The sequence below is a fragment of the Engystomops pustulosus genome, chromosome 4, assembly GCF_040894005.1.
Source record: "Engystomops pustulosus chromosome 4, aEngPut4.maternal, whole genome shotgun sequence".
Classification (NCBI taxonomy): Eukaryota; Metazoa; Chordata; class Amphibia; order Anura; family Leptodactylidae; genus Engystomops; species Engystomops pustulosus.
In genome coordinates, this window is record NC_092414.1 from 66627227 (window position 1) to 66652338 (window position 25112).

At 40.9% G+C, this 25112-nt stretch overlaps 1 protein-coding gene across 2 annotated transcripts in view; it reads right to left on the reverse strand.

Annotated features, from left to right (window-relative positions):
• Positions 1-25112, reverse strand: part of DPYSL3 (dihydropyrimidinase like 3) — a 104981-nt gene that overhangs the window by 22391 nt on the left and 57478 nt on the right. Inside the window, exons 1-3 of one of the 2 annotated variants that reach the window (XM_072146152.1) lie at positions 19558-19793; positions 3714-3802; positions 425-609 (exon numbers count right to left, since the gene is read on the reverse strand). In XM_072146152.1, the coding sequence (XP_072002253.1) occupies positions 425-609; positions 3714-3802; positions 19558-19605 (322 nt within the window). In that variant the 5' untranslated portion in view covers positions 19606-19793. Of the gene's footprint in view, positions 1-424; positions 610-3713; positions 3803-19557; positions 19794-25112 lie in introns of those variants that run through there. The other variant, XM_072146151.1, reaches the window with a different exon arrangement.

The window sequence follows — 25112 nt, forward strand, 5'->3', positions numbered from 1 at the left end:
AGTAGAGAGGGAGACAGTGAAATAGGCTGTGAAGCTACAGCATGGAGGTCCCTGGTTTATCATGATGGATTTTGATGGTAGAAGAAAATTCAAAATGCTGGAGTGGGCATGTTTATTTCAAGGAGAAGAAGAGAATCAACCACTGTGGTGGCAGCTTCTTTTCCATGAAAATACAGGTTCAAGCATTTATAAAAGAAAATAGAGGGGGTTCATGGGAGTATATATAGTAGTTTGATTAAAGTGAACTGAATAGAGTGTTTGCTGAACAATAAAGTGGACATAAGAGTAACTTTGGTGTTACTACTATTGGAATTTCTCTGAAGCCTGTTTTGTAAATATGTGCGTTAAGAAATAGGGCAATATTGTATTATTTACATCTTATACATTTTTAAAAATCATATGAACCCAGTTTTAGAAAGCGTACGTATCATGGTGGTTCCTCCTGCGATGGCGGCTTTGGTCCCTTGGAAAAAATCATCTACTGTTGTCATTCCTCTGTAGGGCATCTGTAGGTGGGTGTGTACATCAATGCCTCCAGGTATCACCATTTTCCCATTGGCCTCAATAGTCTTTACACCTCCTGGCACAATCAGGTTGTCTCCAATCTGCCTGTAAGGTAGAAAGATAAGAGTCTTTCACTAAACCAGAACGTGGTTGACCTAAAATTGACAATGTGGGCTAGAGCAAAGGTAAAGCTCAAGAAATGATTTGATTCAAAATACAAAATAAACCCAACAATTCCCAAATACTGCAAAGTGTAATAATAAATGTAAAGTATGATACACCATGCATCACTTTTACGAGACCACAGTCCATTACTAATATCTAATACTACTAATATGTGAAAGAAACATGGGATAAGCCACTTTTTTTGTTAGTTTTCTTAGAACTGGAGGTGAATGTAGGATAATAGAATCTATAGTAGAATCAATCCATGTTGACAGAAGCACAAGGTGTGCTTCTTCTGAATCCTCCTAGATTTCTACCAAGTTATCACCCACATACTGGTGTGGGAGACATGAGACACAGAGACCTTGGCTGCTATTCGGATTCAGCATTTAATACCTTTCCGCTACAGACTTTGGAGCACATTATGAGAGCATATACTTGTGTGTACGTTTATTCTCTTGATTAATTAAATGTACTACAGTAATAGGTTTAGCCCTATCTGTTTCTCTCCTTTCTCTTGCAGGGGTCCTCATTTGCCCAAAACAGACAGGTCAGATCTTCCACTGAGGTTCTAAAACTCCCTTCCCTCCAGTACCAGATCCATAATAGCCAAGTTTAATGGGTTCAATAGGAGAATAAACCTCTTTGGTACCGATTCCTGTGACTGAAAAATATGTAACAATCCCGGGAGACTACCATCCATTTCAAGTTACTGTGACTTACAATAACAGGCTTCAATCTGTGATTGTTGCCCTTGGCAGCATATAGTACTATTCAATATTGTTATCTGTTCATTGTGAGTTTCCGTAACTGTACACACTTTAGCCCATTATTTATATCAAAAGTCATATACAGTAATTTTACATTTCTATATAGATGATGATTTTTTACCTTTTTTTAACTTATATAAACTACCATATATACGTGAGTATAAGTCGACCCAAGTATAATCAGAGGTCCCTAATTTTACCACTCAATATAAGCCTAGGTTGGGAAATGCATTGGTCACAGCCTCCCCAAGTAATGTAATCCCCATGCACCCTCCTCCAGTAAAGAAATGCCCCATGAAGCCCCCCTTAATGAAATATCCTGCAACAGACCCCCTAGTAATGAAATTTCCTGCAGCAGACCCCCTTAGTAATTAAATGCCCTGCAGCCCCTCTGATAATGTAATACCCTGCAGCCTCCCAATAAGGTAATGCCCTGCAGCCCCCCTAATAATGTAGTGCCCTGCAGCCCCCCTAATAATAAAATGTCCTGCAGCCCCTCATTGTATAAAACAGTAAACTTACATACTCACCTTCCAATGCTCCCCACCGTTCCTCTTCTGCCTTTTCTTCACTGGTAACATCCATGCACTCTGCCCGCCGATGCACACAATAACACAGCAAAGCTGCTGATGTCATAGTGTGCGCCAGTGTGCAGAGTGCATGGATGCGTCTCTGCCCTTTCTATTATAAGTGAAGAAGAGAAAGAAAAGGAGTGATGAGAAGGTGAGTATGTAAGTTTATTTTTTTATACACTCAAGTATAAGCCAAGTTAGTTTTTCAGCACATTTTTATACATGAGTATATGTGGTACATATGATACTTTTGGGTTTTTCTTGCATAACCCAATTCCTTTCTGAAGATGCCAAAAATACCTGCAGGCATTGCCAGCCAGTGTGGGCAGTATCAGCACAGACCAAGGGTTCTCAAAATGCCAGATGCACATGAATGTGTGCGTAGAATGGATCCTATAATACCATATCTATCACGTTGGTTGAGTTTTGTATGTGTAGTGTCACATGACACAGTGGTCATGATGGAATAAAGAAAAGTTACTTTTTGTACAAATTCTGTATTTTGGGTAATTTATTTATTGACCTGGATAGATTTAAAATAAATGAAAACTGCAGAAACCTGAGACATTTCACAAAGCAAACAAACCCCTGGGGCTCCTCGACAGCGGATGTGAATTTCAGCTCCAGCTTCGGAGAGTATAAAGATGTGCAGCTGTTCATTTGTCTTTGGCTGTGAGGACCTTCTGATCCTACTCACATCCTACAGGTCTCGTTACAAATGCTAGGTTTTTTGGAAAGAGAAGAATTTCCTAATTCTAATCCAGAGAACAAACAATGTTCTGCAGTAACTGGAATGCACAATATTAATCAAAGTGGAAACCAGGTGCTAACCCAACTATGATCCTTAAAGGGGTTTCCTCAAATATCCTATTAGGGAATTGTAATGGTCCCCTTTGGAGGACCATCATTGCATTACTAACTAATAATAATAATAATAAACACTAAGCTTAGCTTATCATCCTCTCTTAACTGAAGTTGTTAAGTAGTTTGTAATATTATGAAAGACTTTCCCAACATGGTGTGTCATGGTGCTGCATGGAGTCCCCTGTTTCTGTGGTGCGGTGCTTGTAAGGGTTCAGAAGACCATAGGCAGTCAGTAGGGGTACTGCTGGTCTGTTGGGTCTTAGGCTATGTTGGTGGTGTTTTGTGGTCATGTGATGCCGCACCCACTAGTGCACCCATTAAATTGAGGTCACCGTAAAAAAAGATTAGTGGAGTTCTAATATGGTTTCCATTACTGAACCAAACTTTATTTCCCATCATGCCTCTGGCTATGCAGAGTCTACTCAAACGGCAATTGCTCTGCTATCAGGGTGTATGGGCACGTGAGAGGGGACAGCAGTTCTATGTTACTGATCTACCAAGTAGGGTGGAGCTGTGCTGCTAAGAGATAGAAACTCATCTAATTGCCTGAAATTGCCCGTTACCCCAGTAACAATATTAATGTATATATGGCAAATCACTGATAATATCAAAGGAAATACGGGCAAAAACATCATTAAACAAGTGTGTATATGACTAAGCAATAACAACGGACAAAAAAATAGACCTAAATCTACATAATTTTTGGAGCACACCTCTTTTCCCATGAAGTCATCCCATTTTATTAGGCCATGCTCCTTTTGTCCTACTAGTCGTACTCATTTTTGGCACAAATTGATAAATCTCCCTCAATATGATCTGTGTCTCGACATTGACTTACTTGATGAGGCCATCTTCCATGTAAATGTCTGCAAAGAAAGATTGGTCATCGTTCACTATCCGGCCTCCTTTGATCAGAAGCCGATCACTCTGAAAAAGAGAAGTGTTAGATTTCAGTTACATATCATGAGTAATACAACTGATTTACAGACTTATCGAGTCTGATACACACTGCCCACATTACTACATTTTAATGGAGAGTATGTTAAACTGCTGACCAAAGTGACTTACTTTATCACTTTAGAAAACAAATGATATAATGGATGGCAGAAGCAACATACTACATGGTACATGCCCTGCCCCCACACCTCTGTAATTACTAATAACTAATAAACTATACATCAATACATTTCATTAAAATCAATTTATTTCATTCTGATACAGGTAGTTTATGATATTGATGTCCTATCCTTACCCTTGGACAACTGGGACCCATAACCATCACTTGTTCTTCGTGGCACCATACAACAGAACTACAAACTGAGTCACCAGTAGTGGATTATAGTATTGGTGACATGGCCACCCAAACCACCCACCTAATATTAGACTACTTCACCAATGTAATTCTGGTACATCTGTATGTCTCTCAATACATATGTAAACACCACCCGTTAAAGGACCTTTGAAGGACCTCCAAAGGTCCTGAAACTGCAGATAGGAGCCATTGTCTATACCCCAAGTAGCTTGATTCTAGCATCATATGGCGATGGTTTAGTCCACTGTCTAGTAGCCATGAAAGGAAATGCATTATCTAAGAACTACCACTACAGTGGATGAAGCTCTTGCTTCTAGCTCCCACCCTAGTGTGGTTCTGGCAGAAGAATCTGCCTTGGACTACTGAACAGCAGGAAATCCAGGTGTCAGACCCCAGTGGTTCTAGTACTATCCAAGAGGATAAGTTATCAGTATAAAAAATGGTATAGAAACTCAATTAATTTTACTTAAAGTCACCACACGGACACGGCAACAGAAGCAAACAGCCATGCCATTCATACTATACTAGGGGTAGGCCTTTGATTTAAACTCTTCAACTTAATCAACGGTTCACATGTTTTGAGTTTGAGTTTGACATCCTAAAATAGAAATTGATGGTTAAACTAAACATAACCCACATGACACTGCACCCAGTTATGTAAGATCCGCACACCAAGGATTTCCAAATGCCAACCGGTGACTTGGGTGTGGTATTCACAGAGGAGACGTGCATACAATAATAAGTGAGAGAGGGTTAGTAATCAGCCCGCTGACCCGCCAAAAGTGCCACAAGACCCAGGACATCACTGGAAGTACTGAAAGCAGCTGCCGGTTGGCAAAGGGGGCACGTTTACTAGGATAAGTACAAAATGGGTAACCCTTTTGGAGATTTATTGTCTTTCTCCGGCTAATTTTTGGGCAACTTAACTGCATGCGAGCAAAGAGATTTGGCATAATTACAATAATAATAATAATAATAATAATAATAATAATAATAATAATAATAAATCTTTACTTATATAGGGCCATCATATTCAACACCACCTTACAGATCACGGGGTACACATACAAACAAAAGAAGACTTAATAGATGTAAGCTATCATTTATGTAAATTCTTGAAAAAACTATAGTTTATGATAATCTATCCTTCTTCAATGATGTCCATCCCAGTGATGTGAATGGTAAAGATTCACACATTTGACTTTTAAAAGGACTCTCACCATATTTTCACAAATACAGCTACTGACAAGTTTCCATAGAGCCCTATTAACTAACTGACACCTTCCTTTTAGCGTTTCGCGTGAATTCACATGTTCAGTTTTCAATGTCCAAATAAGGAATTGAGTGAAATAAAAAAGGAGCAGCACCTTTCAATCCTACATTCTCACCCATTATGATCCACACCTGCTTTTGGCTTTAAAAACGGGATCATGTGAACGCCGGCCTCACATGAAAGGGGGCATTTCCTGCTCTGCCAGCCCCTCCCATCTATTCCTCCCCATGTCTCATGGCTTTTCTCAGCATGTCATGTGACCAGGGAGATGTCATCTAAGGTTCTTTACACAGTTACATTTGTAACATTTACCCCATGAATGTATCTGATCACATGAAATCACAGCATGCTATATGGACTTCTACTCCTCTGTGGAGGCTGCTGTGATCTCATGGGGTCAGATGAATACATGGGGTAGACATTTCAAATGTAACATGGCCTTAGATGACATCCCCATGGTCACATGACATGAAGTGCTTAATGATGTAGCAGAGCTCTCTCTCATTTTCCCACACAGCAGCATGTCCTAGCAGTGAGGCCTGTCAATCAGGAACAGGGAGGCAGGGAGGGGCAGTGCAATGAACACTGCATATGCAGGACTCTATTAATATCACTGGACTCACATCAGGTGATTAGGTTTACGAACTGATTTTTTTTCACATTGCAGCCATGAAAAGGAACCATTTATGGATAAGGACAATGTTTTTTAATCATAGTTTTTAATGAAATATTTTTCGGTGGGTTAATTTAAAAGACAGGTTTTCTTTAAGTTTCTTCTGTGTGTGAAACCACACTAAATCATATGTAATGGCCATGGAATTTCACAGCAACCCTTTCTAATACCAAACAGTGTACCATGCTAAAACTAGCTAAAGATCTGTAATCCCTGAGACCATTCAGTACATTTCAATGAACATTCAATGAGTAAAATACACTTCTGTTAGAGGACAAAGAGCCTGGTATCTCAAGTTCAGTAAAAGAGTAAAAGAGTTCATTCATTGGAGAGTGAGGACTATCAGTGACACTCCACTGCTTATATCTGTCTCTGTTATATAAAGGATCTCATGTAATGGTGAAAATATTCTAATCAGTCAGAGGTCAGACAATTATTCTTTTCAGCACAGTTAAGAAAATAGACTTAACCTGATGCTATTGAAAGATGACCTCTATGAAGGTTAGTTAGACCCATTTATATTACATAAGTAAAAAGTCTGCATAGTGTAAGGCTACATTCACACACACATACGCTGCTCAACCCCGCCCTCTCCAGAGAAATACATGGCACACGGCGGAATACGGGGAAAGACAGGACATGCGTTATCTTTTCTCCGATTGTGGCGGGTACGGTGCCACACGTGTGCTGCACTGTACAGCTCCTTATGGTGCCGTGCACCCATTGCCGGCTGAAAGGGGGTGTATATACAGCGGACGTATCCATCCCCAAACAGCCGTGTGAATGTGGCTTAAGGAGTTTACAGGTGATGTGTCCAGACGTATCTCATGGTATACTGCTGGAGCATGGTACATTTTTCATATCTAATGTTCTTTTGCCATCATTTTGTATGGACATTACTAGATTTTCAGCCTCCTATTAATACCACTATTATATTGAAGGATTTTCATGTATTAAACCGTGCTGGCATTTTATATTGTTCAAATCAAATACACTTCTTTGATCATAAGGATACTATCAGAATCTTCACACCTTCATCCTCCAGGGAATTTATCACGCTAATTTTACCTGTATTGTGCCTCCACCCTCCTTTTGAAAAGTGACTGGAAAAGTGCAATTAGTTAATAAAAAAATCACAAATCAGTACAGTCCTTCATCCTGGTGGTAGATGCCCTTTAAGTTTCTGTCATATCTAAAGGATCCAATAAGATGTCTAAAAAGCAGTCTTGAGAAGGCCAAGTCTCCCTGAAGAACGGAAGCAGTGATGTGATAAGGACAGAATATATTTTGGACTTGATTTCCTAGGATGTTCACCATCATCCTTCCCTCTCTTCCTGTGTAATGTTTACTTGGTTTTGCTTATTCTAGTTAGCGTTTTGTGATGGAGATTTTCTTTGGACAATGTAATTTCACAAAATACTGTTCGCTAAGCTTTAAGACCTCACAGAGGAACCAATACAGGAGACCAAAAACTACTGGTCTGGTGAGAAGAACTTGCATAGGCTTCAACAGAAAACAAAAATGGAGACACATTTCCTGTGATGTGACCAGCCAGGATGTATGGAAGTAAAACGTGACAATATTATATTTAACAATATCTGTAAACACAGAACCTTTTTTTTGGATAGGCTGGATTTTATACATGGACACATTCAAAGTGTTATTACAGTATATGAATGCACTCTCTCATTTCCTTGACTGTTACATCACCATTTGGGATGTACAAAGCACATCTGGTACACATTGTATGTACTCAAGTCAGTTTCTCAATTACTTCTGTGTTTCCTGAACAGTAAAGAGGGAGAACTGCTCCACAGCAAGGTCTCATCTGCCTCATGACTCACAGCTTAGAGGAACAATCTGGAGGCAGCCAGAGGATCACATCATTTTCTGAGGAAAATGAGGTCTATGTGTTACTTAAACTACTCTACTAAGTCTGAGATATCGACATACAGTGTACCTAGAAATTACATGTATCTGGGACCAATAACAATGATTAAGTGTTCCTAACAAACATCATCTAAAAGTGGTCAGGATCAAAACTTGCTGAATCATCTGCCCAAACAAACCAATATGGCTGCGGGCTCATGTTTCTTCTTGTCACCCAAAGAATACCCATTTCTTAACAGAATACTTCTGCTTTTGTATATTTGTTTAATTTTATTCAGTGTAATTTACTGCAATTATTCATGCATTTGGGGGGGAAAAACAGAATGGGATCCTAAATAGAATTAAAGCAGAAAAAAAGACAAAAATTGCATTGCTTGGATGAAATCTTGGCTTTGGCTAAAAGTGATGCTTTCAAAATTCCAGACTGTAGGTCCTAAGTTAGCAATGTGAACCCGAACCAAGCAACAACTGACATTTTGTTTAGGAGGTCTGCAATAAATTTGGACAGCAGATGGATGTCAACATGCCCATTGTCAACCATAATGTCTAGATTAGGATATTACTTAAATGTTATAAAGCATTTACATGTCTATAATATATATGACAAACTACAAAACAAGAAATCAAGGATCCTTATGGAGCATCTGTCACCTACCTGACATATATATATATAAGGACTTATATAATAGTTGTATCTACCATAGGATGAGTGAATCTGTTCATTGCTTCATAAATTCTGGGAGGAAGTGATTGAAAATGAAAAAAAGTTGTAAAAAAAAATTAGAAGAAACAAGGGAGGAGATTTTCTTGAAAAGTTTGCGTTTTGGGAGTCATATACCAATCTCCAGGACAATTGGAGCAACATTGATTTGGATCCAAACCAAGGGAGAAGATTTAATCATTGCTTCTATGCCAGTTTATTGCCTAGAAGTACTTTCATACTTTCTAAAAACCTTTCCACAAAACTACACCTAAGCCTCTTGATGTATGCGGAGGGACTGGGGTGGGAATGGTCTCTATCCTACGCCAGCGCACAAGTGGTAACATCCAAGATCCAGTTCATTCATTAATGTCTAGTAGGAATAACAGGGGAAATGTATTTATTCATGTATATATTAACCTCAAAGTTAGATATTTGTGATATGGTGAATATCTTATGTTTTCATGAGCTTCTCTCTCGACTATACAATGAAATCCCTGGTACTGCTGACTACTGCATCATAATACTGGATGGGGCCCAATGACCTAAGCTGACACTCATTTAACTACATTCCTCTCATATATACACCCTTCCAAACAGTCTTTTAGAAGACATGGAGGTTCTTTGATCACTTCATATCTTTATCTTTACACCCACGCTGTGGCATGGAACGGTCTAGTTCTCTGTATGTGTGCTTTGACATAGGTCTGTGGGCATAGAGGCGAGAGATGGCTCTCCGATAAATTTGTTACTAGCGCTGCATGCCACTTCCTTTATCCTCATAAACAAGTACGTCTTTGATTCCCCTCACATGTTCTGACACTATGCAGAACTGGTCATGCTGCAAAAAAGTTGGAAAACTTAGCTGGCTCCAAGTAACAAACCAAACCTTTGTACTCGGAATCCACTGAATTTCTTATTTCAAGTGAGCAGATAGAAGCCAGGGATTAGAAGAGATTAGAGGAAATGAAATATATGACTTTTAGCAGATTAGTCATCAATATAGATGGTAGCCCTCCGGGAATTTATATGGAGGTGATAAATAGGTGACTTTCTACTAAACTACATTCTGGTACATGTCCTTATGCAGAGCAATGTGATTATTCATAGAAAAACTCATATCAGCGATTAAACTACAGGAAGTCCATGGGTTACGTATATAATATGTTCTGTAGGTTGGTTTTTAAACTAAATTTTTATGTAAATCGGAACTGGCAAATTTTGTAAGTGTCACTCCAGACAAATTGACAAATGGATTTTCGCAATTTTGGGTTGTCATAAGAACAAGGATTAATAACAAAGCTTCTTTGCAGGCAACGTTGATACCTCTTGCAGCTGAGCATTGCAGCCTGGGTTTAAAGTTCAGTACATTATCAACATCCAGAGTTCCGTCCATAACTAGGGGTCGTCTGTAAATCGGGTATCCTTAAATCAGGGATTACCTGTATACAGTTCCTTTTTTAAAGGAAATCTACCATCAGAATCCATCATGATAAACCAGGGAAACTTACTATTAGATCCAGTGACTGTGGTAATCGTCTTATATTTGTTATCCATTACAATTATGCTAGTATGCCAGAAGGGCTCAGGATGGGGTTACCATAGCCCCTCCATGCTGTTACACTGTGGAGTAGCGCTCCCCTGGACAAATCCAACATGCACATCCAACTATGGTTTCCACCTATACTTGTATAACAACAAGTTTAATCAACTCCATTGATTTAGGCCGGGCACACCTCTTGGCAAAGGCTTAAACTGGTTATCCAGAGAAATAAAAACACTGCTAATTGTTTCCCCCCACCCACTAAACTATGCATGCGCTGCTCTGTACACACATTCCACCATCGGCAGCTGCAATGAGGGGCTGCATCTCCTCAGTACAGCCACTTAGTTCCAGACCCCATGTTAACTTTCTTAACTTTCTATTAACCACTTGATAAAGGGGATTTGATGTCAGAAATGTTATATTCCACAATTAAAAGAAATTAACTCTTAAAGTCTCACCTAGAACTCTTTAAAGTTAATTCAACATTAAAGGTCTTATGATAGGTCATTAATGTTAGATTTGCAGTAGTCAAATTCCTCTTTATAGAGACAGCACCTTCTCTGTACAGGCAGCTGTGTGATTGCAAATGGTTTTAGGGGCAGCATGGTGGCTTAGTGTTTAGCATTACAGCCTTGCAGCGCTAGGGACCTGGTTTCAAGTCCCAGGATCAACATCTGCAAACAGTTTTTATGTTCTCTTCGTTTTTGCGTGGGTTTCTTCCGTTCTTTCTTCGTCCAACACGCTAAAAACATACTGGTAGGTTGATTAGACTGTGAGCCCCATTGGGGACAGGGACTGATTTTGAAAACTGTGTGCAGTGCTGCGTAATCTGTGTGCGCTATATAAAGAAAGGAATTATTATTATTAAAACAAAGCTGCAGAAGAGAAGTGACATGGTCATTAATTTACTTTGTGCATCACACAACAATTTCTGTACAGAAGAAAAATGCAAGGTCTACATTACTTTTTCCTACTGTATTACACTGTGGATTTTCCGATATTTACATTAATGCTACTATATTACACAATGGATTTTTGGCACCAAAATTAAACGGAATATCCACAACAAATATGAATATGCAACAAAGATAGCTTTACTGTAATACACACACGTTATAAAGCTTTTAAATACCCTAAAACACATGTGTTCTTAAATGGGTTAAGTCTCAGAGAACCCTCTTTAGCAGAATATAGATTGACTTTTCCTGCATAGGGGGTGGTGTCGCTTCATGAATAAACACTTTAGCTAACGAGAAAAGTCTGAAAGAAGACAAATTAGAATAGAGTCTGAGAAATCAAAGCAGAAATCATGTTTTCCGACAGATAATTATGTGTTACCAGCATTTCTTTTCTCTCGTTCATTAAATAAAAACCCGATAGTGTCCATGAGATGGATGGCAGCGATATGAAAATACAACTTCAGATACAAAAAAGCATTGCACTTGTGCGTATACATTGTATGGGGAAAAAACACTACAGTATGGGACATCCTGTAGTTATCAATCTGTATATAACAAAAACAACCTGCAACCTTAACACAGCTTCACACTCTGCCCCTATAACTACAAGCCTCCATAGCATTTTACTCTGTAAATGATGATAAGGAGTAACAGTACAAATATGTAAATGGGAAGTACATTCTTGGATAAATTTGGTTTGTTTAAAGAAGTGGTTCACAATAACGATACTTGAAATCTCCTGTTATTGCTTCATATCTAGAGGCGTTATGCATAATTAAAGTGGTACTGCAGAATTTTGGATCCAAAACCATTTCTGACATATTTATTTGATAGCTTATAAATATCTGATAGTACAGGCAACAAAATCTTACACGACAACATGGAACCCAACAAGGAGTTCAAAGTATTTTGGCTACTCAGTGAGATGCAAACAGTGAAATATACTCAAAAAGGAGTCAGCAACTCACAAATCTTTCATATGTGCTTATAAGAAGATGTTGGCATAGAGGTGAGCTGTAATTTTTTGCTCATTTATGACATATTTGTGGGAAGGCCACACCTCCCCACAAAGCCATGGTTGACATAAAGCATTAAAAAGTAAGTGAAAAACTGAGATCTTATTTTACACCAATGTGAAATAGGGGGCTTAAAACATCCCCCACCTCCCACATATATCATATTATAGTATACTGTAACCCAAAACACAATTTTCAGTCCACTAGAGTCACATTTTAACGTCCATCTAAACTTCCATATATTAGCTTCACAGTGCCACAAGTAGGTGTGGGGTTTATTAAACTGGGGTTTAACTAGGTTTTATCTTAAGCTAAATTGTTGATAGGGTTCTACACAGTCACTATTTTTAATGCTGTTATCTTACAATTGCAGATGCTTGTAAACAAGAAGTAATCTAATCGCAATCTAAAAATAAATTGCAATAAGTGAATATGAGACAGTTCATTAGTTAAAAATAAAACAACCAAATGTTTATTCTGGTAGTCTGAAAAAAACCCAATCCAGGGTTAAAAATCTAGAAAAAAAGTGACCCTTTGGAGTATGGATCATTTTTATCAGTCACTTTTGAGCAAATAGGGGCTTATTTACTAAGGCCCCTTCCACACTTGCGTTTTTCACACGCGTTTTCTGCACGTGCTTTTGACGCGCAGCACTTAGAAAAGCCATAGAAAAGATAGACCTCAGTCCCGAGTCCATTTCACGTGCATTACCTGCGCGTGAAAAACGCATTGAAAATGCATTGAAAACGCGCGTGAAAAACTGAGACACTGAACAAACTCTGACTGAAAACAGATTGCACTCTGATGCAAAATGTCAGTTTTTCACTGACCAAACCATGATCGCACCCTGATCAGACTCTGACTTGATCTGCAACGCAAGTGTGGAAGGGGCCTAAGGGTCCGCAGACGCACTTTCGTCGGACTTTCCGACGTTTTCAGATTTTGCGTGGCTGTGACAGATATTCAACTGGGGATTGTGTCGCATGTGATCAGATTTTGGTGCAGCTATGCTGGCTTTCATGCGACAGAAATCGGGATGTGTGCCGTTGGATGATCCGACTGATTTGGACTGAGAGCGGGATTGATGACACAACATGATGGAGCTGGTTTAATGAAAAGTATTTTTTTTACAATGTATATATTTGACTTATTGGGGAAGATTTATCAAGCTGTCTGAAAGTCAGAATATTTCTAGTTGCCCATGGCAACCTATCACAGCTCCCCTTTAAAATATTCATGTTCACAGGTAAAATGAAAGCTGAGCTGTGATTGGTTGCCATGGGCAACTAGAAATATTCTGACTTTCAGACACTTGATAAATCTGCCCCATTGTCTCAACAGTCACATGTATTCTTGACAATGGTTTTCCAATATCCAGAAGTCTTAGGCTGTTTAAACCTAATCCACTTTTGTAGAATCACCCTATAAAATATAGTGGATCCAAATATCTCCATGGTATACCCTTAGTTGCCTTTACTCTGTCTGCAAATAAAGTCAACTAGCTTTGAGACCCAGATCCCAGCCTTTTTTTCCAATGTAGATTAAGTTATAAAGAAAGTGATCATGAACAACGGTTGGTGTTTTTTTTACTATTTTTTGCTCTCTTATTTTTAAAATAATGGATTCGACTTGGTCTTGCATTTAGATCATTCAGTGAGTCTTTGGTTACCTGCAACAAGGATATACTAACAATATACCTTTATAAGGTATTACCCAATAAAAAAAAAAAATAATGAGTTATAATTGCAGCCACCACCTATTTCTTTGTTGTGCTATAATGTCCCTCTTGCCCAATTAAAGGGCCAATTTTCTCTAAAACCACAAGCGAAAGCGTGACAGATGGTCACACACTATAGTGACATTACAAGGTACATGGTAGCAGCCATTGTAGGGCCACCATCATAGTATCATTGGCTAAGCCCTGATAATTATCCATGTTTCTGTATGTAATGGTTTAGCATAGTCAGTAGAACATAACAAGGACTCTGGTTATGTGTCATGGTCCACTATGTTTTTTTTTTCTAATAAATCGTGCTTTCAGCTAATTTAGGTTCCTATTATAAAGGGCGAGTCACAAAATCTTAATTACTAACTCATGAAAGAAATGCAGAACACCGAGCCCCACCCTACTGCACGTTCACAAATCCATCTTTGTGCTAGAAGACATGGACTGTTGTCTGGATGCTAGTGGCCTGGATGGCATGACCTATCATATACTGTGATACATCTGTGCCATTAAATTACCCTTTGTGGTTACATATCCCACTAGAGTGGCTATTTTTAACCCATGATGTATATTCATGATTTGTTGTCCAAAAGACTCAGCTTGAGGTCCTTTGTTACCATAGACTTCATACATCTGACGCACAGAAGGGGCTTAAGAAATTCTATAGGGAATAATAGACCTGCCAGGCCATAGTGCTACACCACCCAACCCCCATAGTGTAATGAGCCAAATCCAAATTGGCCATGAGCCCTTCCCCCCTAACACAGGTCTATTCCTAAGGGCAATAAGAACACCTGCCTAGCAACAGCCCTACATAATGATGTAATAGACTAGAATTCTACTTTCCATCCTTTTCTCTCTCCATTCCATGTCAGAGTTTGTCAGTGTGCGCCCCCTCTGGCAGGATCTGCTCTTCTTTAAACCTCCTATATCCTGGATTTTAAGAAAAAAAGACTTCCAAAGTTATGCAATGATCCTGACGGGCTCCAGGCCCCATAGATGTTAATAGAGTTGGAGCCCCTCAGACTCATTTACATAATTTCAGAGGCATTGTTTTGGAGAAACCAGGACACTAGAAGCTTAAAGAAGAGCAGATCCTGGGGGGCACACACCAGTTTGTTAGTGTATTTGGTTTATAATCCTTCATCCTGGTGGTAAATACATAGTATATGCCTATGCTTTTGTAAATATAAGAGCTTAGGACACACAGGTTGAAGTTGCAGCGGATTAGCCACAGAGGAACAGTACAGTACAGTAGCATTTTATTGAATGACACTTAAACTAATTTCACTCACACACAGCAATAAAAAAAAAAACCTTCAGCACAAAATGGCATGCGCTGGCGGTTTTGTGTCCTCCGCATGTCAATAACTGCAATGGAAAGGTTAAGATCCATCCAGGACTCAGGGAGGTAAACAGAATATTATGGATGGTTTTAGTAGAAGGCACATCTCCTCTAAGATGCTAATCTGAGAAATCCCTCTGTGATCATGTACCCCATGTTATAGATTCAACTAAATAGTGAATGAAAGCAATTTTCTGTAGTCACTTTTTAAAAATTAAAACCCTATGAAAAAACCCTTAGAAGCTTTCAGTTCTTTAATACAGGCATAAATGTGGGATTTTCTACTTATATTTTTGTGGATTTTGACTGTGGAATTTTCTGGAAGTTATTAATGAAACTGTGATCCACAATGAAGGGTATTGAGCAATGGAAACCGTCTCTATGATGTCATGACAGATCTTATCACACATTTTTCATAGCCAATTTTTATCAGTCTATTTTTATAAATCTATTTTGCACGGATACTAATAAACTATACTTTATGGGGGGGATTTTATAAATGCGCTGGTGCATCGTGTGGCAGCACATGCTCATTTTGCCACGCAGGTCGGTTTGGATACCCTAATAGGGGCCCACTCCATGCCTCTCCAACGCCCACATGGTGTACGAGGGGGAGTAAGGGGAAAAGTAGTCACAATTTGTTCCCATACAAGCTAGTATGAGTGATCCATTAAAAACCGTTAAGACTAGGACATGCTGGAGTCTTTAAAGGATGACATGGCTCCACCAAAAAGTCTCATGCACACGGCCAATATTCACATATCATTCTAGCATTGTCTTAGGCCTTTTCGCATTCCACTGGACAGTTCTAGAATACAGTTTGCATTATGCAGGTTTTTCCATAAGGTGATGTCATTTTTTTGATAATTGTTTGATACAATGTATCCAAGCCCCCTTTCCATTAAAGGAAAAATGTTAGAAAGTCTTTTAGTAAATGGAAACAAGTCCTCATAGATATGGTTACCACCAAGAGCAAGTATTAAAGGAAATGATACCATTGTTTGGGGACATAGAAACAGAATTTTTTATTAGTCTTAAGGTTTCACATGTTACTTATGTGAGTGCTGCCTTTGAGCTTTATGTGCGTACTGGAAATTTTTATGCATAATAAAAAGGTTGACATAGACCTCCATAAAGATACAGTATACACCATATAAAACACACTATCCAGGCATAATGGGCTAGTGCTAGACTGGAATCTAGAAAAATTCAGGAAAAAATTGGGGTGCACATTGTGTCTGTCATTTGATACTGTATTTGCTGAAGATATATTTAAGAAACACTGGTATAATGTGCACAGATCTATCTAGACATATGTGACATGGTGGAATAACGTCTAGCCATGTAGAAATGAATTTTCTAGGGTGTGGTCTGCAATAAAGCAGGATTCCCTTAGCAGCACAACTTTGTTTTAGTTGAAATTAACGGAATATACAGCGCTCCCAGGAGAACAGCCCAAGGGAACGGGCGTGGTATTGTCTATACCAGCGAGTAATGTGTTTCACATAGTGTAATAGGAATCTAATATCACCCACTGAAGGTGTAAAGACAATAAAAAAGCTATTGGAGATACATTCATATTGTTACACTATAAAACGGGCGGAAAAAGGGCACAATTTTTGGTACACAAATAAGGTGCCAGGTATGGATGAAATCTAGAAGAGTTTCTAAATACTTATGCCCATTTCTTGGCAGTAATGGAAGGGATTATGCCCCTCAATTATTGCTTGAACTAAAGTGAGTTGTAATTTCATTTTGTTACAAGCCAAGAATTTTCAATAATTAAAAAAGTATTGCTACATTTTTAACCATAAAGTACAATAAAAAGCCACTTTTTTACAGGCAGCTTAAAGGGGTGATCTGACAAGTTAAAAAACAACGACAGATCCTCTGCCACTTGGTACCAATGCTGCACAGGTCACCTCTTAATACACAGGAAATGACTGCTCAGCCAATCACAGGCCGCAAAAGTGCCCCGCCTAAGCCACTGATTGGCTGCTTTTTGAGAAAAACTATTAAATAGAGACGGTCAGGGACCAGGAAACGTGGGAAAAGAAATGGTGGGTAATTTGTAAGAAATACATTTTTACATGCGTGGCACCCACTGTAAACATAATCTTTCTGCCTAGGAGGGCAAAAATAGTCATATTTATATCATTGTTTTCAATATTTTATATGTAACATATTTATCAATGGAAATGCATAGCGTTGAGGTTTTCAACATGAATTATGGAAAGAAGAGTGGGTGGGGCTCTAGGCTGACAGTACATTATTGACTGCCATGTTGATAAATGTTGAATAAGAACGATTGACCTGGCGCAAAATATTCAAGCAGAGTGATTAGTAAATGAACCCCAATTCTATAAAGTACAGTACATTGTAGTACAATTCATATTGACTGTAATTATTGTATATACACATTATTACAAAAAAAGCTAAAAAAGGTCAACATCTGCAAAGAGTTTGTATGTTCTCTCAGTGTTTGCGTGGGTTTTCTCCGGGTCCTCCGGTTTCCTCCCACACTCCAAAAGATACTGTTAGGTTGTTTAGATTGTGAGCCCCATGGGGACAGGGACCAATTTGACAAGCTTTGTGCAGCGCTGCATAATCTGTGTGCGCTATTTAAATAAAATAATTATTATTATTATAAAATAACATGTATACGTTAAATGTGGCTTAGACAAACCCTTACATAGTTGTTGCCTAGCAACACTGACCATCTGCAGCAATGGCACATACGTTGTATGCAGTTTGCAAACCTGCACATTCAGTGGCTTCTGCTTTATACAACTAGCGGGCTGTGCCAGAGATGCCACCTGTATGCCAGGCATTCTTTTAAGAGGGAAAATCCACAAACTATTCCTCTAGCTGCAGGGTATGAATGCCATCCTACTAGGAGGCTGATAATGTACAATAGGATGTGTGCTTAATATGCAGAGACACCCCCCCCCCCCTCCTCAAAAATGCTTTTGTTTTCCCATTAGCAGCCAGTAGCCACAGTGCTCATTTCTAGGACAATATGGAAGCTGCGGAGGATATCCTGAGCACTCCCCCCACACAAGCTTTGTACTCATTCTGTAAGAATGTCATGGATTGTCAAAATACTGCAGAGACAGAGACTTCTTCTGGATGACTGCACCTGCCCGCTCGCCCCTCTAGACCCTCACATGCCCAGCAAAGCACACGGGCTCAGTGCCAGCAGTCACCGACATGCCACATCTCCTCACAAGTACATTCCATTCAGCTTCATAGCATTTATTTATTGGATCTGACAGCATATTATAAATAATATTTTATTTTTTTATTACTATTCTTATTAGCATTGTAACAAAATACAAAAAGCAATCATTTTGATCCCCATCAGTCCATGTTCCTTTTGTCTAACTGGTAAAGATGGAGTAGCGAGCACCTATTCCACTCCCAGTGCATCCCCCACCCATCACCCCACGAAAGGTCTAATTAAATTCAGCCCAGACAAAGCCCAGCTGCACATCTACAATGTGACAATGAAGGGCAGGCCTGCTACCGAGCAGAAGGAGGCCAATGATTGTCTGCAGAGCATTGCATTGCACCTGCGACAAATGGCTTCACCCTCTAAAGATCTTGAGAAGATGAAGGCAGCAAAACATGGACACACACACAGACGCGCCCGTCCATGTTTGACACATACAAAGGATTTTTTTTTTTTGCACATAAAAAAACAGCACTAATCCAAAATTTTAGACAAAATATTCTAAGCTAGGGAAGACAGGGTGAAAACGAATATCCCAATTCTCTCTCAATCTCAGAATCTGTAAGTGTGAAATATGTAGGTCATTTCCTAAATCTGACAGTAGACGCTGTGCTATATATAGATAAATGCTTGGCAATTGGATCTGGTGATAGATAAGGACATGGAAGTCCATTGCTATGTATATTTCGGTGGTGCAGTAGGTACCACCCCTATCCAGGGTGTCATCCTTTCTCTTTTATATAAGAATAAGAAGAAATCACAGCCATACCATATATACATATACATTGTATAACGTCTGATAAAGATGCAGCCACCTGCCAGTGGCAGATTATAGAGAGGCAGCCCCTGGCATGATAAACCAGGGCTCTGATCCTAATACACTCAGGTCATTTTCACCTTCTTAGGCTAATCCTGGACACACAGGGGCTATGGAAATAAAGGGTCCCCAGCACACAGACAATACGAGGAGACATGACAGCTAGGAACACACAAGGGATGCATTGACTCACTGTTATCCTAGGAATGTTCTTCTTGCCCTGGTAAGACATGATGCTCATGCTCTCCACAAGTTTCTCTGCAGCCTGCTCCCTCTGTGTCTGGCTTGCAGCAGATCAGGTAAGGGGCTTGTGTTTTGTTATTTTGGTCTTAGCTGCCTTAGACAATAGTAAATCCCTTTTTGCAGTGCCAGCTGGGACTCTGAGAAGAGAGAGAACGAGCTGATCCGGGCTCCTCCCTCACTAGTACTTGCTATAGGCACTGGCCTCACCCACTGCTCGGCTCTGCATCTGCACTGCACCTCTGTGGCCAGCAGGAGGCGCTGCAGATACACTGCAGATTTCAGCACCGAATCACGAAACTAGAAAGCAATGCATGTAGTCTTTCCAGGAATGAGATGGTGTGATCCTAATGTGCAGCCATGATAATCTCACAGATGATCCAGTGACTGTATCACATAATACATCTCCATCAATGACCCATATAACAGTAAGTCTTCATTCACACCATCACATTCTGCTATTGACTAACATGAAAGCAGAAGAAAGCATGTTATACCTAAAAATGCTCAGGTCAGTTTTTCACATATTATTCATGCTCTACTGAAGAAGTCTATGTGAACGTGAAAAATACGGATGCCACACATCCGTGGTACGCAGCGGTACGTATTTGCAGATCAATTGCTATTTAACACAATCACATGACCCTTCAAGGGGTTGGCACTAGCTAGAGATAACATTTGTCAGCATTCCATTTTTTCCCAGATCCACAAAAAAACAGATGACACATGGACCATTTTTGCTGCCATACGACTCAGAAATGAATCCATTGTTTGCGAGCCAAGAACAGAACATATTCATGTGCAGGTAGCCTAACCCTGTGAATATCCAAGCTTTCCCAAACTCTTCCCAATGTCACTCCCACCTTCTGTTTGTATACAATGTCCAGCGGCAATGCGCATCTACAGCTTCTGTTTACAAGCAGAGGCCAGCGGCAGGGCTGATTCTAGCCTTTTTGCTGCTCGAGGCAAAAATTTAAATGTCCCCGCCCCAACCCTCCCCAAGCAGCCTACTTTGGATTCATTTCTCGCATAAATTGCAGGGAAATCTTTAAAAGCATCTAAACCTGATCGGATTCTTACAACTTTAATAACAAGTGATACCATTCTCACATAGTGACACCAGCTCAGTCTTACAGGTGATGATCTGCTCCATCAGGAAGAGAACTTCATCATGATTTCTCCTGGCTATGGTTTATCCCTGTTGAATTCACTGCCAAATGTCTTCGCCACCATGCAGCAGATATTCACACTGCGCCCCTAAAAAACCCCAAATCCTGTCAATTACGTAGCTGTTTTAAAGACAGTAATGAAATAGATTTTCTCTTAGCACGCCAGCGTTTGGCAGGTCCGTACTAAAGGCAATCTGCCACCCCCTTCAGGGGTCTGCGATCTGCCGCCCGAGGCAGGAAATTCATCCCGACTGTCACGGGTGACCTTGCAATCCGAGACATGCACTCGTGCACCCGTGTTCCTCTTTGTGGCGCAGCCCCGACACGGCCCTTTGTCACGCGTGTCCCTGCGATCCATGTTGCGGATTGCAGGTACACCCATGCTCCGATACGTGCTGTTCTGTCCCTAGCCTGTACTTACCTCTCCAGGATGCAGGCTGTGGTTCCATCCAGGCCACACGCCTCCTCCGACTAGGCCACGCGCTCCCGCTGCTAGGGCGCTCGCCGACTCTCCAAGAATTTAAAGAGCCAGCGTCCTCCTAATTGGCGCTGGCATTCCCAGCTCTGCTATACAGCCCGGCGGCTCCCAGCATCCCCTGCCGGAACTTCAAGTCATTCTGCTGAAGAGAAAGCCCTCCGTGTTTCCTGAGCGTTTCCAGACGCCTCCGTATTCCTGTGCTTTTCCAGACGTGTTTCCCGTATTCCTGTGCCGTTCCTGTGTTCCTGTAATGGTCCTGTGTTCCTGTGGTGGTCCTGTGTCCCGGTGGCCATCCCAAGGTCAAGTATCCTGCTAAAGTCATGGACTGTGCCAAGGACCCACTCCAGCTACTGGCTCTTCAACTGATGATTGCCTCCCAGCAGCAGGCTCCTGCAACTCCTCCTGTTGCTCCAGTCACCCCACCATGTTTTCTGGCAGTAGAGTCTGGACCCGAATTTTTTATGCCTAACAAATTTGATGGCAACCACAATTTTTGCAAGAGCTTTGTTGCCCAGTGCTCGCTGCACATTAAACTGATGTCCTCCCAGTTCACCACCGAACGCACTAAGCTGGCATTTGTTTTCTCTTTGCTCTCTGGAGAGGCCCTGACCTGAGCTACCCCTTTCTGGGCTAGTGGTGATCCGGACATGGCTACCTATACCACGTTTCTGAAAAAAAACTCAATTCCGGCCTCAACCTCAATTCTGGCTCCCATGCCTGCCTTCCCAGCCTCTGGCCTTCCCAGAGGCCACTCCAAAGTCTCCTCCGGCCTTCCCAGAGGCCGCTTCAGAGTCTCCTCCAGGCTCCAGAGTCTCCTCCGGCCTTCCCAGAGGCCGCTCCAGAGTCTCTTCCGGCCTTCCCAGAGGCCACTCCAGAGTCTCCTCCGGCCTTCCCAGAGGCCGCTCCAAAGTCTCCTCCGGACTTCCCAGAGACCGCTCCAGAGTCTCCTCCGGCCTTCCCAGAGTCTCCACCGGCCTTCTCAGAGGCCGCTCTGGTGTGCCAAGAGCCGCTCCAGTCTCCAGTGTGCCAAGAGCCGCTCCAGTCTCCGGTGTGCCAAGAACGGCTCCAGCCTCCGGTGTGCCAAGAGCCTCCCCAGCCTCCGCAGCGTCCCAGTGCTGCTCCAGTGGCTCTGCAGCGTCCCATTGCTGCTCCAGCGGCTCCACAGCATCCCAGTTTTGCTCCAGCGGCTCCCCAAGAGTCCCCTCAGCCTCCACAGCTTCCCAGTGCTGCTCCAGCGGCTCCCCAAGAGTCACCCCGTCCTCCGCAGCTTCCCAGTGCTGCTCCAGCAGCTCCACAAGAGTCGCCCCGGCCTCCGCAGCTTCCCAGTGCTGCTCCAGCAGCTCCACAAGAGTCGCCCCGGCCTCCGCAGCTTCCCAGTGTTGCTCCAGGGGCTCCCCAAAAGTTGTGAGGCAATTTTAATTCTTTTAAAATTTTTATTACATTTATCAGGTTTGTATTCATCACAGAAAGGGCACTGAACCACCTCACAAGTAATGGAATCGCATAACCCATTCACTTTGGAGCTACGGACACACTGGAGTATATTTATAAAACTAGTAGCATTAGTTTTCTGTCATGGTTTGCACAAAGTGCTTGCACAAGTATTTATGAAGTGCTGCACCTAAGGGGTTGCTTCACACCATGCACATTTGTGTCGAAAGTCTGACAGAAATGTGGCGCACTTCCTTTAAAATGATTACATCATTAAACAAAACTGGTGCACTCAGTTTATTGTACGACTGGTGTTTGCAGGGTGCACAAGGTTATTGAAATCTATGCACCGATCTTCAATAATCGGGTGCACTCTGCACATTGGTGAAGCAAACTGTTTCTCAGTTCTATGCTGTATCTGTAAAATCTGACCGAAAACTGTAGTAATTCTAGACCAAGCTCAAACTTTATTTGTATACATGGCACTAATTCACATTAAATGAGTTATTTTCTAGCTTTCTCCACAGCTATTAGTTTATGCCTTGTACTTTTCATGCCTTATGGCTCCAATTATTTATTTTTAAAAAATAAATAAATAAATAAAATAAGCAAATATGGCTAAATGTTTCCAAATGGATCATTGCTTAAATGTGGTTCTAGGCTGAAAATAAGTCATGTTTTTGGCTTCTCTAGTCGACCGAGCTGCCAACTGGCCTTTTGAATGGGAACTTTTTCCCTTCATTGTAATAAAATCTGAAGAGTTTTAATGTACACAAGAGCATAAAACTAATCATTCTTGGTATGTACAAATAAGATACAAGAAGATACATATAAGCAACAAGTATGAAAATGTTTGCGGTGACCTTCTGCGAGTCTACCATTACCCACAAGCACTTCCGATGCAACACACATTGTCACGGTTGCTCCCGCAACCCACGTCTCGAGTCGCGTGCACACCTGTGCTCCCCACCGCGTCCCAGTGCTCCAGCAGCCAATAGACGCCGCTGGACTAGACGTCCAGTGCCACTTGGACGCCGCTCCCAGGTGTCGGCTTATATCATCGTCTGCGGTGGTTCAGCGGGTCCACTACCCCTGAATCCTGACAATAAGATCCGGGAGTGGATCCCGCCAAGGTTCCCCTACCTGAACTGGCTGATCTTACCACTATTGTGGTCAGCAGTCCTAGCAGATTGCCATGCAAGGCCAGCAACTTGGACAACTCACCACCATCCTGCAGCAATTGTTGGTTACCCAGCACTAGCGTCCAGTACCTGCAGTACCTCACGGTAATATGGCTGCATACATCATCGTCTGCGGTGGTACAAGCAGGTCCACATTAGACGACACACATAAGCCAAACATGGTTTTCTGTTTCAATAGTTTTTATTGGTATACCAGATTAAAAGCTCAAAACATTCAGCATATTGTAGCAAGTACAAAGTAGTAAACCTCCTTTCTATTAAAAAAAACTGTCACTATTTGCTTGTTAAATGGAGGGACTGAGCACCACAATTTACACATTGGCACTATACAAGGACACCGCGAGTCTTCCTGACATAACCGTCAGGTCATTTAAAATATAGGGTGGGACCCATCACCTTTAACCGGTTCACGACCGGCTGCCGTGTATTCACGGTGTGTGTCAGGTTCTGGTTCATGGAGAGCGCTCATGGGCTGAGCCCTTTCCATAGCCAGTAAGTCTTTGCTGCGTATTGCTAGCACCGAATCAGCACGTTGTAATGAATGAGGTGGAAAATCCCCATATACTGTCATAATGTAGTATGGCAGTATATGATAGGATCGATCAGACACCCTAGGGTTAAAGTACCTTAGGGAGTCTGAAAAATAGTAAAAATAAAAATAAAAAAAAGAAGTTAAAAAAAAAATTATAATAAAAAAACCTAAAAATTCTAATCACCCCCTTTCCTTAGAATTGATATAAATAAACAGTAAAATCATTAACACATTAGGTATCGACGCATCTGAAAATGCCCCATCTATCAAAATATAATAAAGGTTTTTCACTGCATAACGGAAAACAGCACCCAAAGTCGAAAATGGCACTTCTTTGCCATTTTTAAAAATATTTTACAAATCTATAAAAAGTGATCAAAAGGTCGTATAGTTCTAAAAATATTATCACTGAAAACATCATCAAAAGTCACCAAAAATTACACCACCCATAGCTCCGTACAATGAAGTATGAAAAAGTTATTAGTGCCAATAGATGGCAAAATAAAAAAAAAATGTTGTACAGGAGGTTTTAATTTTTGTAAATGTTTGAAAACATTATAATACCTATACAAATTTGGTATCCCCGTAATCGTACCGACCCAAAGAATAAAATAGATCCAAGCCCACAAGAATATGGCACAAATGCGTGTTTTTACCAATTTCACTGCTTTTGGAATTTTTTTTCCCGCTTCCCAG